The 17,681-nt window shown below is 35.2% G+C and overlaps 1 protein-coding gene and 1 long non-coding RNA gene across 2 annotated transcripts; one reads left to right on the top strand and one right to left on the bottom strand.

Moving 5' to 3' along the window:
- The first annotated feature begins 10,185 nt into the window (after window positions 1-10,185).
- LOC131618669 (uncharacterized) lies at window positions 10,186-11,062 on the top strand. The gene is made up of 3 exons (XM_058889843.1): window positions 10,186-10,403; window positions 10,547-10,653; window positions 10,746-11,062. Exons 1-3 carry the CDS (start codon window positions 10,186-10,188, stop codon window positions 11,060-11,062), a joined length of 642 nt encoding a protein of 213 aa, XP_058745826.1.
- A 3,555-nt stretch (window positions 11,063-14,617) lies between these two features.
- LOC131616961 (uncharacterized) lies at window positions 14,618-17,075 on the bottom strand. The gene is made up of 4 exons (XR_009288357.1): window positions 16,755-17,075; window positions 16,005-16,052; window positions 15,706-15,846; window positions 14,618-15,347 (listed from the first exon to the last, which is right to left on the bottom strand). It is a non-coding gene; the product is annotated as an uncharacterized LOC131616961 (long non-coding RNA).
- Between the last annotated feature and the right edge of the window lie 606 nt (window positions 17,076-17,681).

Raw genomic sequence — 17,681 nt, 5'->3', positions numbered from 1 at the left:
ATACTTACTTAAATTATACCCATCTGATTACATCATCACTCCTTATTCATTTCTTTTTCTTTTTTTTTTTTTTTTACTTAAAACCCACATACACCAAAAAAAAATTATTCTAAAAAAATTCACTATCAACATGCAGTAAAATCAAAATTTCTAGTAACCTCGACAAAACTTCGGGTATTTATTTTGACGTATTTACTGAAAATTATGCATAAATTTTAAATTTCTTGTATGTATGCTGATAAAATTTTTTACTTGTATGGTCTAGAGCAGCTTCTTCTTTAGATTCATGTACAAATTTTTGAGAGTTTTTCACCATAGATGTTGTATGTTTTCTATTCAATAAATATAGTTTTTAATTATTTTTCCGTCTTTATGAAGCTGATAGCTTAATATTTTTATGTTGTAATTGACAGATATTTAAGTTCCGGTCTGAAGTTTTAGCATGGGCACATACTACTCGTAAACGACATGATACTATTGTTTTTACTGTTCGTTTTGATTCTGCTAATGGAATTTCATGGACGAAGGATAAATTGATTATGGAATGTGAGAGAGGAGAAAATTACAAAACAAGGAATGCATTTGAAAGTAATAATTCCCCCGAAGGCATTTATAATATAAAGTTAAATGTTCATTTAGACTGAGATTTGTTCCAAGTGGTATCCATTGGAAGGTGATGGTTAGATGCGGGATGCACAATCATAAATTATTTAATGATTTGAAAGGTCATGACATATTGGGCCATCTAATAGATGATAAAAGAAAGTTTGTGAATGACATGACGAAGTACAATATGACTCCAAGGAACATAGTTGTTGCTTTAAAAGACAGAGATACAGAAGACCTCACGAGTGTTACCCATGTGTATAAAGCTAGAGTTACATACAGAACAACCAAGAGAGGTACATTGACAGAAACACAGATGTTGTCGAGCCTTATTCATAAGGAGAAATACATGTGTTGGACTAGAAATAGGGACAACTAAGATGTTGTAGCTGATATCTTTTGGACACATCCTGATTCTGTGAAGTTTTTGAATATGTTTCATTTGGTATTATTTTTTATTGAACATACAAGACAAATAGGTAAGAATTTTTTATTCCACATATCTGTTGTAGATGTTGAGTTATCAGTTTGATTTTGTGCATTTTGATCATGCAGGTATCAGATACCACTACTTGAGATTGTTGGTGTTACGTCAACGAAGTTGACGTTTTCACTTGCCTTTGCCTATTTGGAACATGAAAGGGAGGAGAATTTCACATGGACACTAGGGAAGCTCAAAGAGTTGTTATCTTCAGAGAAATTGCTAATGAAGGTTGTGGTGACGAACCGAGAAATTGCATTGATGAATATCATGGAATCTGTGTTTCCAAATGCAACTCATCTGTTGTGTTCTTTCCATATTTCAAAAAATGTGAACATGAAATGTAAAGAGCACGTCAAATCATAAAGACAAGAATATGTCATAGATCTATGGAACAACATCATGTATTCAAATACAGAAACTGAGTTTGTCAACACGTCAAGCACTTCAAGAGTGTTTGTGCTGATATTCCTTTATTTGTTAAATACGTGAATTAAATATGGTTAACAACTAATAGTGTCACTCATTTAGGGAACACAACAACAAACAGGTGCACGGAACATGACAGTTTGATGTTATTACTATTTATGGTTCAAATACATGATGTTATTTCTATTTATGGTTTTTAGGGTGGAGTCTGCTCATTGGAGACTAAAAAGCATGTTGACCTCATGCTGGGGAGATTTATGTCAAAGTTGGGATGTTGTGAACACCATGTTGAAGTTGCAACTAGGCTCAAACAAAGTGTCGTTTCAAAAAAGTATTGTCAATATTAAGCATCGGTATAACACTCCATTTTATGCTAACTTTCACGGTTTTGTCTCAAGAAATATATATAGCTCATTGAAAAGGAAACTAGAAAGGGTAACATGTGTTGGTTTAAGCCAAGAAAGTTGTGGTTGCTTCATTAGAATAACACACGGGTTACCGTGTGCTTGTCATCTCGTCGGTTTCCAAATACTAGGCAATCTTGATACTTTAGACCTAATCGAGTATTTTGGACGAAATTGCACATTGCAGAACATGAAGTCGGAAATTGATGAGAGTGGTACAGAGTGAGATTTAGAAGAAGAATATGAAGACTTGAAGATATATTTCAGTTCTTTGGATATTGTAGGTCAAAGGATGTTAAAGAAAAAGGTTTGTGAACTAACACATCCATCCATCCATAATTTCAATGTTTCCATCGCCGGTGAAGTAGAAGCCAAAGATGAGAGTTAAAAAGAGTAGTAAGAGTCAAGATAGTGATGTGAATCATGATCCTAGCAAGTGGGAGTATAGCGATGGCTCATAGGGGAGTCAAACTATGAAGAGATCATGCACAAAACCAAAAGGAAGTCAACTGCCAAGTATGCCGATTGACATCCTAGTTTCTTGATTTCCTATATTCATACATCGATGACATTATTGATGTTGGTGACGATGAAAATTTTGGTTTCCGTTGTATTTCATCTTTACTTGGATGGGGCGAAGAGTCATGGCCTTTGATTATGACGCAATCAGATGGTCAAGTTCATCAACACTCTCAATTCTTTTTCAAGTGGTTCTATGACACAATTTCTAAAGTTATGAATGCATTACGAGTTAAACAATAGGGTATGCATGACATGGATAAATGGATGACATTGCTTCTAAATACATTGTCGTTTTTGTCTCCCTTTGCAAAATACTTAACATCACATTTCGTCTCTTTCCTTGCCCAATGCCTCTTGTCATAACCTTTGGAGTTAGAATTGTACTAATGATGCAAAAGCATGAGAATCAGCATATGCAATTCGCTTTAGCCACTGGGAAGATGTAGTTAGGAAGTCATCGTAGTTTTTTTGGTATTCTTATATGTATGACAAATATTATATGGATATATTAAGTCAGTTAGCATTTTCATTGACTCAATTTGTCGAGAAAAAGTAAAGAAAAAAGGAGAAAGGCCTTACTGATGCTATACCGGAAAATTTTCGGATTTTTTTTTGCAGTTACAAGAAAATTCTAAATTTCCCGTATATTATAAATTCTCCCTGAATATTTTGAATTTCTGATACCTTTAAGCAAAATTTATATAAAATTTTAGTTTTCTATGAGTTTTGATTGAGTACCGATAAGAAAATAATACCTCAGCAAAAGAAAAAATAAGATGGATCTATTAGATCATGCTGATTTATTTGTTGTAAGGAGGGTAATCGAACGACAAATAAAAGATCTTTTTTAGTTAAGAATCATGGGGCTGAAACAAAAACTGGGTGTGAAGCAAGAATTGCACTTAGTGTAAAGAATGAGAAATTTGTAATCCCAGAGTTAACAGGGGGTTACAACCACCCCGTATAACTTGTTGAAGCAACACACATGCTAGCATCACATTGTAAATTATTTGATGTTCTAGCACATGAGATTTAATTGGCAGATTACTCTAGATTGATGAAAAAGGCTTCATTTCAACTTATGAGTGCACATGCCGAAGGAGGAACTAATCTTTGTTATAAACAATTGGATGCTAGGAACTATCTCAAAGAAATAAGACAACGAAACATGGTGTATGGAAAAATTGGTTGTACTATAGAGTATTTTCTAACTCAACAATTGGGGAATCCATCATTTTACCATGCATATCAAATGGATTGTGATAAACAATCACAAATTGCTTTAGGATGATTAAAAAACGATTTTAGACTATGGATATTTTGGTGAGGTGGTTTCCATTGATACAACCTACTACACCAATCGGCTAATCAACCATTAGCATTATTTTCCGGTTTCAATCATTATAGTGTTAAAATACGATTTGGTTCTGCATATAATCTCTAATTTGGATGATAACAATACATATATTTTATATGTAAAAATTTATACTCTAATAGTTTCTTAAGTGTGCAGATATAATATTTTATTTGATTTTGGATATTTATTTGGAAAGATCGTTATAATTATTACTGACACGCCTCAGAAGAACTATTGCATCCGCTTCTAAAGAAACATCAACGGTTTTGATGAATGTTGAATGTTCGCTAGAAAATGATCTCTGTATGTTTCTTAGATAAGCTTTTTCTTCCAGCTCAGATAAGCTTTTGCTTCCAGCTCAGAAGTCAAGATTTGTTTCTCAGATAAGCTTTTGCTTTCAGCTCAGAAGACAAGGTTCTGATTCCGAAGACTTTGATACTTTTTGGGCCTATATAAAGGATCACAATTTCATTGAAGAAACAATAATTGACGATAAAGGATTGAATAACAATTGGAACAACTGTTGAAAGAATAGTTATTGTGCAAAAATATTCACGTAGAAAATATTCATTCAAGAGAAACTCAAAACACAAAGAGTTGCAGATCATTTTTGTGTGTAAACATTAGTTCTAAAATCTGTTTCATTTGCTTATCTAGAAGCACTAATGTAAACACTTTTTATTGTAAATCTTTTGAGATTTGTTTTCCCTCTAGTGACTAAGTGATAGTTTGTATACTTGAGAGGGGACGATGTTTTCTAACTCTTAGACGTTTGTAATATTTCAAGATTAGTGGATTAAGTCCTTTTTGAAGGCAAAATCACATTGGTCGGTGGACAAGATTAGCCTTGTTTAAGGTGAACTTGTATAAATCGATTCTGTCACTTTTCTTTCTTAGCTTGCCTATCTTGGTTTTTTGTGTGAATAGTATTTCTAAGCAATTTTTTTTGAAAATCGAATTAAAATCCCCCTTTCTTGTGTTTTACTCAACCTTTAATTAGTATCAAAGCTCCGACTATATTAATGATTTTTCAATCAAACACTTACACGTGTAGAGAGATCCCGTGTGAGAAAAATTATATGGTTGCTGCTAATACAAACAAAAGAGATAGTTACAACACTAAACCTCATTTATTTGATGGAGAGAAATTTTACTACTAGAAAGATACACCGGAAAGTTTTTTCTAGGCTATGATATAGATCTTTGGGATATTATCACAAATGGCTATGAGGCACCTGTCACCATAAAGCCAAAAGCGTGATTTCAAGAATCACCATAAAGCCAAAACTATTATTCTCAATGCTATCTCTTATATAAATATGAAAAGATCGCTAATAGAGAAACAACAAAGGATATTCTTGATTCGTTAATAATGACACATGAAGGAAATGCTTAAGTCAAGGAAATTAAGACTCTAGCCTTAATCCGTAAATATGAGGCTTTCAAGATGGAAGAAGAAGAAACAATTGAGACTATGCTCTCAAGGTTTCAGACCTTGGCAGCAAGACTTAAGGTTTTGGACAAAGGTTATTCCACAACTGATTGTGTCAATAATATCATTAGAAGCCTTCCCGAAAAATGGAGACCTATGGTTATTGCATTAAAGCTATCTAAGGATCTAAACAACATAACTCTTGAAGAGTTGGTTAGCTTTCTCAAAAATCATGAAATAGAGTTAGAGGAAGATGAGCCCCAGAAAAAATAGGCAAATCTGTTGCTCTAAGATTCAGATTAGAAAGAACCAAGTCATAAAAGAATAAAACCTTCCAAGCTGAAGAAGTATAAGATTCTGACTATGAAGTTTCTGGTGACGGAGATGAATAGTCCCTTCTTTCCAAAATAGTCAAGCAAAAATCTGGAAGAAAAGACAAAATAACTTTCAAGGAACCAAAATTATAGGAGGTCGTCTAGAAATGTAAGACCCCAATATTTAGATTTAATTATTTGATTATTTTGATGTGATTATGTGAGTCACGGTGATATACGATGAATATATGTGACATGTGATGTTTGTGTTGATGTGTGTGGGGTAGTAAAATTAAGGTGTTAGTTAGAATAATAATATCAAATAGTCTAATTAGCATTGCTATCATTTAATTAAATAAAATAAGATATATTGTCAAATAAGTTAGTAAGGGAAAATGAGGAATTTCATAATAGGGGTCCTAAGACTAACTAGGTAAAGAGAAGGCATAAAAGATATTATTCATTCAACGTAGAATTTTGGAGAAAACATGAAAGAGGAGAGGGCTAGGGCAAGAAGAGGAGAAGAAGGAAATCAACCGTAGGAATTCAAAAAGGGAATCCGTTCGGCTAATAATCTAAGGTAAGGGGGGTTATCACGAGTATTATGTTTGATTTAAGGGGTTGATAATTGTAGGTTGGGGTTTTATGTTGTTCTTGATGAAATTGATGATCTATGATGTTAGTTTGTTTGATTGTATGGTTAACATGTTGTACAATGATGATGATTGTTGTATTAGTAATTAATAACATGATTTAGATTTAAATCCACCATTGTTGAGGATTTGAAGGTTTAGGGTCTGATGAAGATCATTGGAGGTATGATGAATGTTTGTAAATTGGTGTTTAAGATAATTAATGCATGTTAGAACCAGGTGACCTTAAATCGCAAGAAAATCTTAAGTAAACTTAGTTTTTGGATAAAAGTTAGGGTCTGGTATGATGCGGGTCGTGCATGAATTTTTGTAGAACCGCATAGCTCACTTAGCTCTGCGGAGCCCGCTTAGCACGTTCTTGAAAATAAAAAGAGGGTCAAGTCAGTAGGTATTGCGCTTAGTGCGGTACAGTGGGTGCTTAACGCGAGTCTTGGGATGAAAAATTAATATTTTTGAAAAATGATTTCAGAATATGGAAGCTTATATTTTATTGTAATTTCAGAACATGGATTATTCTTGAATTTTATTGTAATTATTGTGCACGTTTGGATAGGTTCAGAAGGCATTTTGTATGTAGCTTGGTTTTGTGAATCTTTGTGCTTCAGTACCTGATTTTGGTGAATGATGTTGTATTGATTGATAACATGATTAATTGATGATTGTGTGTTGAGTTGACCAAGATGATTATGATGTTGTATGTTTGAATGATGACATGACTTGGATGAATACATGAATGATGATGCCATTTTGACTAGCCTTTCTCGTTGGTTTTGTGACGTTGAGTATCATGCATTCATAGCATATTTGTAGGACGAAAGTCCAATGATGTTTGTAGGACATTGGTCTAGTGACGGCCCTTAATCCCATTGTGCGGATTGAGTGCAGTATTGTGATGTGCTTCGGTTCCAAGAAGGAATCAATCCTATGGTAGGGATCTTTGGAGAACGATGACTGAGTCATCAATGATGAATTAGTACCACATTCATGAGTCCATTGTTATTGCATTGCATTGTTATAACGTTGTGCGATTTGACGATGTCTGATTATTTGTGATGTGAATAACTTAAGTGATAATTATGATTGAATCATGAGATGAGGTTGTGAATAGGTGATGATGTGCAGGTGTGGGTAAGTATATGAATATGATGAATATGTCGTATCGATATATGTGTGATTGGTTATTTGTATACTATTACTATATCTATTCCTTATGTCTAATATAATATTTATGAAATACTCACCCTTTTTATTTGGATGTTGCCTCCACGTGGGTAAAGTGCAGGTAATCAGGAGTAGTCCGTTGAGCTTAGAGGATAGCTTCACAATGTCCTTTTACTGTTTGTTTACATCGAAGAGAGTCTTACTTTGATACGTAACATCGGGGTCGGGGTCGCTATGTTTTTGAATTATTATGTTCTCTTTGACTATTTTAGATTTGATTGCATTTTGCTGAGTTGCCTTTCAAAGGATTTTGATGTTGAGTTATAACTCATGAACCATGAGGTTTAATTATGTTTTATGAAGATTATTCTAAACATGTTTTAAATGATGAATTCCTCCGCGAGATAATCTATTTTGTGTTGCGACAATAAATGAAATTTAGTTTCAAATAAATGTCGAGAACACGTGTTACGGAGCACGACTATTGTTTGTGAAGTTGTTGCTATGACGATGTGACACCCTTGTTGGTAATTGTATTTGATTTAATTTCGTATTATATTGCGAATATTCCTTGTGGGTCAGAAGGGAGTTATATTAGTGGCACCAGAGCAGGTCGGCTCGTCCGACCAGGATATTAAGCCTGTAGTGTGACAGTTGGATTACTATCGATAGTTAAATCTAACTTTGATGATAACTTTTTGGTGTGCACAGAGTATGGCTGGAAGGAATAATTATGTGATTGTTGTTGGTTTGGAGGTTGTTACTCAAGCCATGTAGAATAATGCTAGAATGATTGATGAGTCGTGTAGTTTGAGTACGTTCCAGAGGGAGAATCTGCCTACCTTCAAGGGTAAGTGTGATCCCGATGGAGCACAAGAGTGGCTTAAGGAGATCGAAAGGATCTTCAGGGTGATGGATTGTTCCGCAATACAGAAGGTATGTTATGGTACTCATATGTTAGTCGGTGAAGTTGATGACTGGTGGGTTGGCACTCGTTAGAGGTTGGAAGCTATTGGTGAAGTGATTACTTGGGCTGTGTTCATGTGGGACTGCGTAGCAAGTGTACTATTTTTACGATGTAGTAATAATAGGATTAATCCCAAGTATCGATCTTGCGGACTGCGTAGGAAATATAAGTTATCGTAACGATTCAATTCAACAAAAGAACATGGGGGTTTTGTTGTTTGTTTGGAAATAACAATAAATGATAAAAAATTAATAGAAAGCGTAAAAGTGACTTTAAAACAATATGAGAAAATATGCTAGGGTCAAGTGTATGAATTGCCTTGCAACAACCTTTAATCCTTATTTACGAAATATCAGTGTACATGAACTATTGCCGAATCTCAAGAGTTATCTTCCCTAATTCCTTAGTAGAAAACCTTTTGATACTGTCTTGTATCCTAATTCCTTAGCAATTCAAGAAGTGATCAAGCGCAATATTATTTTCAAGATTATTACAGTTACTATAGAGAATCCTCATTCCTAAGCAATAACAACCGTAATATTATTGTGCAAACAGCGATAAGGTGGTTTGTCCAACCTAACCCTTAATCGTAAATAAAAAATCTATTTGTCCGATAGATAAAACAATAAGCACGTTGCACAATCAAATAAGTTCACACACATAATGATTTCATAACATAAAGGAAATTAGGTTCATTACAATAGCAACTCAGGGACACCCCCTAGCATTGGGGGTTTAGCCGCTCATAATATTCAAAGAAAATACAATAGGAAGATTAGACATTACAAGAAAATAGGATTGTTTTGATCTTCAATCGCAATTGCTCTTGAAGATCTCCGTTCTCCGAAACCCTCGAGAGCTCTCTTCTTTCTTATGCAATTCTTTTGTACGTCCAAAAAAGTCCTTCCTCTCATCATGAAAACTCATCTAAATAATATAGACTCACTTAGGTTGGTTGGAAGTACCCAAAACGCCCCCACAACTTAACCCATGGTAAAAAATATGAAAATATCACAAAATCAGCGTCACGTGCTGACACGGGCCGTATCATACAACACGGGCACCCGTTTTAGACTTCTGTCATCTTAAAACTTGATTTTTTCCTCCCAGGCCTCCTGACACGGGTACCCGTGTCAAGCAACACGACCCTTGTCATCCTTTAACATCAGAATTTGGCTTTGAATTCTACATCAAAGTTGTAGCCCTTTTCGTTAGAAAATTTTTTCCACCGGAACCGCGTCATTCCAAGTTACGAAGCTCTAGTTATGATCAAAATACTACACGCCCGTCACGATAAGAAACATGCTTAAAATTTCCAGATCTCGCACTTGCTAACACGGGCTGTATCAGCCCTCTGACTTTCATCTCTGTTGCATTTTCTTGGTCACGCTTCATCCTAACACGGCCAGTTTCTAGTGACACAGGTGGTCGTGTCAGGCCTCATGTAGCATGATTTTTTTACTTCCTTCTAAAATCCCCTTTTTGTACTTTTTCGCATTGATTTGTCTCGATTTATTCCTTTGAGTCTGCAAACAATACAATACACAACCAAAACATAAAATGTAGAAGAATAAACAATATAAAGCAAAGACGACTAAAATCAACAGTAAATAAACTTGTAAAAACCACTGATCAGAGTTCCTGAGGAAGTATTTTTCTGAAGATGTCCGAGAGAAGAAAGAAATGGAGTCTTGGCGCTGAAGCGAGGGAATTCAAACGTCACTGAGTATGCTGCTAAGTTTGTGGAACTTGTGAAGTTCCAACCAAACTATAGTGCCGAGACGAATGAGTTTTCCAAGTGTATCAAGTTCGAGAATGGGCTGCGCACGTAGATCAAATGGGCGATTGGATATTAGTAGATGCGTAGGTTTGTGGAATTGGTGAATAGTTGTCGGATTTATGAAGAGGACAATATTGCTCATTCAACTCATTACAAGAATCTGAACGAGAAAAGAGGAAAACAATATCATTATCGTAAGAAGCCTTACGATGATCCCGCTGATAAAGGGAAGCAGAAAGTCGCTGATGGGAAAAAGACAAGTGGGGGAGGGGCTTATGTTAATGTCAGATGTTATAGGTACGGTGAGTAGGGTCACCGCTCCAATGAATGTGAGAACTAGGTGCTTAGATGTTACATATTGGTAAGACCGGTTATCGTGTTCCTTAATGCAACCACGATGGTCCGACTTGTTTTAATTATGGTGAACGAGGTCATATCAGCATCCAGTTCCAGAAGCCAAAGAAGGATGCTAGTGCTGCTAAGACTAGTGGTAGAGTGTTTCATTTAAATGGAACAAAGGATTCCAAAAAGGACAATTTGATTCAAGGTACTTGTTTTATTACAATGTCGAATTAGTTGCTATTATTGATACTGGTGATACTCATTCGTTTATCTCACTTGATTGTGCTACTATGACAGGATTTAGTTTTTCATATATGAATGGTAGTATGGTAATAGATACTCCTGCTAGTGGTTATGTTACTACTACTTTTGTTTGTAATGGATGTCTTTTGACTATCTTTGATAAGCGTTTTGTGATGGATTTGGCGTGTCTACCCTTGCACCAAATCGATGTGATTCTGGCTATGAACTTGTTGGAGTTCAACTATGTTCATATTTATTTTTATAATAAGACGTTGAGGTTCCCCAAGTACGTTGATAATGGAGAACTGATGTTGTTAACTGCTAAGCAAGTGAGTGAATGCATTAGAGATGTGTTGTACCCCAATTTTTGACCATGGGATCCCACTTCATTTTGTAAATAGTGTGATCATCTTATCATCATTCATAATCATTCATGCATCATTTGCTAACCAAAAATACAAAAATATTGTTGTTTGCTTGTTGCTTGTTTCACAAGATAGATGACTGATCAAGGAGCTCAGGTAAGTTAGGGTTTTGAGGCTCACAAAGGATCTAAATCATTCTCATATGCCCAAGTTATTCCCCTCATATAAATCCAAGCCCAAGTGTGGTTCAATTCAAGATCAACAACTTTTAATTTCATCTGGTCCACAGTTATGGTTTTGACCTAATTCATCTAGGAAGTTGACTTTTAATCAAAGCATAGTTCCATTGCTCAAATCGTGATTCAAGGATCTCCAATGAAACATTATAATCCACTTACATCATTAATTTGATTGGAAGAGTCAGATTCAATTGATTCTTACTAGAATACAATTCATCTAGAAAAAGTCAACTTTTCAAGATCACCTTTGACTTTTGAGAAATTTGGTCATCCATGGACTTTTGAAGATCAAATTCATGAATATATGATTATCGAAGTCATTTGATCAAGAAAATCAATCAAGAATAAAAAAGTCAATAATTAGGGTTTTAATTTTTTCATGAAGAAATACATGTTTTTTACTCAACTTTAAAGGCCATAACTTTCTCATCCCTTGGCCAAATGTTTTTCTCCAAAGCTCATTTTGAAGAAAAAGTCAAGATCTACAACTTTGTCATTATGAACAAATTCCCAAAAAATGAATGGTTTTTAAGTTATAAAGCTTGAAAGTTAGCTACTTTTTCAACACTATTTTTTGCAAATAGGCATATTTTTCCTTTTGAAGGAAGCATCTTTGAGGCCACTTCTTATCAAGATTCCTTAGAAATTTGAAGAAACACCAAACATGATAGTTGTAGAGCATGTTGAGGGCTTTCCAAAAAGTACTAGAAAGTGTCCATAGCATTTATGAGCTAGATGAAGTTAGGGTTCCATTCTTGAATTTCAAGCCATTTCATGAAGAACCAAGTCACAAACTTTGAACCAAATCTGCCCGACCTTTGCTTGCAGACCCTAACTTGTGAATCTTGCCTTAATCAGATGATTACTGTAACATCCCGAAAATTCTTATTTAATTAATTTAATTGAATTTTAAATTAATTATTGGAAATTAGCATTTTATCGAATTATGTGGTAAAGTATAAAATGTTAAGTTATTGGGCCAGGTGGTGGAATTAGTAAGGTGGGGGTATAATTTTATGTTTTTCATAAAATAAGGAAAACAAGAGGAGAAAGGAATGTGAACATGAAAACAAGAAGTTGTCAAAAGAGAAGCTATGAGAGGGGGAACTGAAGAACGTGAAGGAGAACCAAAGAGGATGAAGACCCATTCAAGAATTTGGTTAAGGTAAAGGGGACTTATCTGATTAGCATCTATTATCGGGTTAGGGGTTAATATTACTGAATAGATGTAGAATTCGGGTCGATTGAGTCATATGATAAGTTTAGGGATTGAGTCAAATTGTATGATGTTTGATCCCCTATGTTTGAATCCATGATGTTTGTGTTGTTATGGTCTCAATTGGTACGTAATTGGTGTATTATGATGTGTATTTCGTGTTGTATGTACATTCCATTTCCTTAAGTTTGTACTGGTATGAATTGAATGAGTTTGGAATGTGTAGAATGCTGCTTTTCTGCGATTTGGGGTTTCTGAAAATCCCCAGTTCGCGTCGCGTCCCAGGGTTGGCGCCGCAAACTGCTTGGCAAAAAGCCAGGAAGTTTTGATGTATTCAGTACTGTCATGCTTCGATTCACAAAACAGCTCAAATGGTCAATAGTCGACTGATTTGACCTAAAAGTCAACTGTGGTCAAAGTACAGTCAAAATTCTTGATTTTTGGACAACATCCTTATTTTGAAGTATCATTCATCATTTTATCAAGGATTGATCATGATTCATCAAGAAAAGTCCATAAATCAACAAAATCCAAAGTTTCTAAATTAGGGTTTTGGACTAAAAAGTGAACTGAACTTTGACCAGCCATAACTTTCACATGTAACATCATAAATTTCCTATCCACAGCTCATTTTGAAGGAAATTGAATTATCTACAAATTTGTCTCTCACAAGCCAAGGCCAGAAATGCACCATTTGGGAGATATGAGCCAAAACATTACAGGTCCTTCTAGAAGATCGCAAAAAGTAGTTTTTTTGTCAAGAGCCATATCATCAAGATAAAATCTTCAAATGCAAAATATGTCCCAAAGTGGCTTGTAGAGGACATCTTGAGCTTTCCAAAAATTCCTAGAACTCTTTCATATCTTTAAAATTGAGGGAGATATGCATTGTCAAAGTTGGTCGATTTTAGGTGATGTGCATGAAACAAATAAGGGCCAAATTGGATTTTCTTGCAAATGGGCCTGATCTTTTATGACCCAAACTTGATTCTAAGCTTATCCACGATCCAAAAGCATTTTCCTTTATTTTTATTATTATTATTATTTAATTTATATTGGAATTTAATTATTTAAAATTCAATCTAAATTAAATAAATAGTAAAAATAGTGAAAGATTGGTTTTGATTTATTTTTCATCAAATATTTCATTCAATAATAAGTCTAAATCAGGTCAATTTCGTGACAAAGATAATTTGAGAGAGATTGGATTCAATTTGGCCAATTTTAGAAATATTTTAATCAATTTTCTTTTCATCAAAGAGCAAGATTCAATGGGATTCTCTCCAAGTTTGTTGCCCTAATACAGTCCTATATATATATATATATATATATGTATAAAAGGTTCAGAGAAAAGGGGGACGATTTTTGGCTGCAGGAAAACCCTAACAAAACTTTCAAAAAAACTCAAGAATGGGGGCAAGATAAATTCTCTGATATAGCAAGTGTTAGCTATTTTCAATCATTCCATTGGTCTCGGGAGACTCCCAGAAGCAAGACCCTACCATCCTTGAAGCTGCATGCACGTCCAAATGCCCTATCCAAGCATCACCGATTTGCTTTTTTGTTTCAAATTTTAAATCCTTAATTCACGCAAAATAAACGATTTCTATCGATATATTTATGATTATGATGCCCTCTGGGGTCGATTTGAACCATTAATCACGAGGTTTCACGCAGGAATGCAACAACACCATGGTTAGGGCATAATTCCGGTCGAGCCTCGTATCCATGGTTATAGGCTCTTTTAGGTCAAAAGGACAGCACCATTGGTTTTGCCATGGTCGAATTAGGTGGACAGGGTCTTGTTGCACCCCAAAATTTGCCCACATATTTATAACTGGCTTAAACTTTGCATTTCATTTACATACCTCCATTAGGTCATTAACGTAACACGCATCATAAAACAACAAAATTGGCATTGGGATCAAGGATTATTGGAATTAAGGGCTTTAATACCTTGTGCTTGCTTGAATTTGGAAATATTTCGACTGAGGATCCTAATGAAGCAGGGTTTGGTTTCATGATTATCTTAAGAATCATCTCAAGCTTGGCCTCCATTTTTAGGGTTTATTTCCCTAGATATCTAGTGCTCATGAACCGTGTTCATTCCTCATGGTTATATTCATCGCGGTGGTGATCAAGGTGTTAATTCTGATAATTTTAAGTCGAAAGATGGTTCGTTGTGTGTCTTGAAACCTTTGGACCTATGTTGTAACTAAATGGTCCTTGGATAAGATCTCATTATGACTCATGTGGATCGTGATCACGTTAGAGAATGGTGCTCATTGATGCATGAAAAGAAAACAACCTCTAACATCAAGTGGGGGATACATACATTCAAGGACTAAGCTACAAACTCTATTTGATGCACAGAGATATGAATGAAATTCAAGGGGGTTTCTAATTATGAGCTAAGCTTCATTCAACAAAAAGTCCAAATATACATTATAAAACAAGTTCAATCCAAACTTTCCATTCATAAAATAAAGCATGTGGAGGCCTTCATGAGTTAGTCCAACAGAAACCATGAAAATGTTTACATAAATATCATAAACCGTTACTAGTTCAAACACCCATCTCATATTACATCAAAGTTCAAACCCTATTACAAATCCCAATTACATACATTCCACATCATGAATTCAACATAAACTATGAGAATTAGTACATCCCTATCATCACAAAAAGAAAGACAAGCAAGCCTCCATGGAATCTTCTTCATGCTAATTTTATTCTTCATCAACTTCATAGCTTTCACACCTTAACTTCAAGTCACCATGTTTTTTCTTGAACAACACCACACTTCTTCAAGCTTTCAAGCTCATTTTCAATCCACCTGCATCATACAAAAGGGCATATCAGTTCAGACAATGCAGACACATAGCAGCCCCACAAAATTCAATTCTTTAAACCAACTTGCTGCCTGCATTACAAAACCAAAAATAATAACCACAAAAGTAAAAAACCAGTTGAAAGTAGTTCATCAATAACCTAACTTCAACCAAGAATTAACTAACTCAGCCCTTCAAAAAACCAATTTGTAACTACATATAACTAACCTCTAACAAGTTTCTAACAAATTCATAACAGAACCCAAACCGATCTAACAGTTACGTCATTCAGCCTATACGGGTACAGTTCTAAATACAAGTTGCCATATATTGTATGTATTCAAAGAAAATCCAAAGTCATACCTCAAGTTGGACAGAAGTAGGAACTACCACTGTATTCAGACTAAAACCATTCCCCTTTTGCCTTTACTCTGGTTCAGCTCATTCTGATAACGTAACGACATTGATTCGACGTCACTCCTCACCATATTGCTCACTATGCACCTGCACATAATACCTAATCCCATCAGTTCAGAATAAAACCAATACCCCAAGTCCGCATATGCTCAACGCTGATCCAAGACTAAACCGAGCCGGACGTTTCAAGCTAAGTGATTCACAACCTTTACAAACTGATTTAAACCATTTCACTTAATACTTACCTTGCTATGCCTACACCAAATGGCTTACATATAACTTGATGTGTGAACCTGCAAAGAAAAGAAACCTGCTTCAGATTAGTATCTCACAGTGTTATCTATGTTCAGTCAGGTATCAAGCCAAGCCTGAAATAGTCCATCATTAATGTCATATACAGACCTGCTGCAACCATTTTTCAAACACCAGTTACAAATTAAAACTGACATAACAGAAAAGTTGAATTCACCTGCCAGCTCAGCATATTCTATAACCGTTTCAAAACCTACTAACAATTTCTAACAGTTTGTAACTAACTGCTTCTAACACTACCTTCTAGATTTCATAACTAACTCCTAACTGAATCAATCTCTACCCTCCATCTCATACCAGATTTTCACAATCCTAAGGCTCTAATCTCTTCTCTCTAACTGAATTCAGATCCCTCTCCTCTATATAACTCACTCTTCACCTCTTTCATCTCCTCCCCACGCCATTTTCCTCCACCTTCATACTTCAACATTCATCTTGCTCCCTTCTTCCACCTTCTTCTTCCATCATCCTTCACTCTTCATCATTCATCTTCCTCATTCAACCTCTATCTCTCCTTCTCATTCTGAGACTCCATCATCATCGTTCATCACATACTTCTCTCTGCACTTTCATTCATCATCATCACCACTCTTCAACCAACCTTCCTCACCACGCCAAATTCACAGAAATAACAGAAGAAACAGATTCATGACGTAACAGAAAATTGCAACAAGAAAACTCACCGCAAAATCTCCATCGGAGTTCTTCTTCAATCGCCAAGAATCGTTCTTCGTTGCTCAATCTTCATCATCACGATTCATCATCGCGTCACAACCGCTTCATACAATCTTCAACAACAACGCTTCATCTTCATCGTATCCTCATCATCTGCGATAACGGGAATATCACGATTCAAAAGAGAAGACAAAGAAGGAATCAAACGAAATCAGAGATCAAGAAAGACGAGAGATCGAAGTGGATGCACCGAAATTGAGATTGAGAGTGATGATAGCTTTCGGAGAGCTGCGTGTTTGTGGTGTTGGTTTAGGCTCCGTCGGAGATGGAGCGGTCGAAGGAGGGTCTCCGTCGTAGAGAGGAGAAAGGAGAGGTCTGAGGAAACAAATTTCTCGTTCTCGTGTAAGTCCAATAGCCACATAACTTTACCCTAATTCCTATTTCAATTATTATTTATTTAAATTATCACTTATTCAATTTTAATGTATTAGCATTTCATTAACATATTAAACTGGCATAAGATTAGTGTGATTAAGTTGATTAGTGATGTGATTAATTGGTCATTGATTAGAAATTATGATGATAAATTTAAATAATAAAAAATGGAATAAAATCTTAATAATTGAGTTGGGTTGAGTGTTGCTGGGCTTTGTTTACGAAATTGCAATCTAAACCCCTTAAGCCCCATCATACCTTTTTTTTTGTGTGTGTGTGTGTGTTAGTAGAAAACTGAACAACAAAAAAGGGCCACCTTGGGCCTCATTCTGATGGGCCTGCGTCCAATTTCAATTTCACCCCCCTGATTCACTATTTCTCTTGTTTAAACTCTAAATTTTTACATTTTTCTTATTTTCTAGATGAAAAATAAAATCAATAGAAAAATTTCCTTGTTAGATATTAGATCATTTTTAGGAATTAAATTTTAGTCCCTTTGA

This window comes from Vicia villosa, linkage group LG7 (genome assembly GCF_029867415.1).
Source record: "Vicia villosa cultivar HV-30 ecotype Madison, WI linkage group LG7, Vvil1.0, whole genome shotgun sequence".
NCBI classification, from domain to species: Eukaryota; Viridiplantae; Streptophyta; class Magnoliopsida; order Fabales; family Fabaceae; genus Vicia; species Vicia villosa.
Note: the sequence above shows the minus strand (reverse complement) of the source record. Positions and strands in the feature narration are given on the sequence as shown.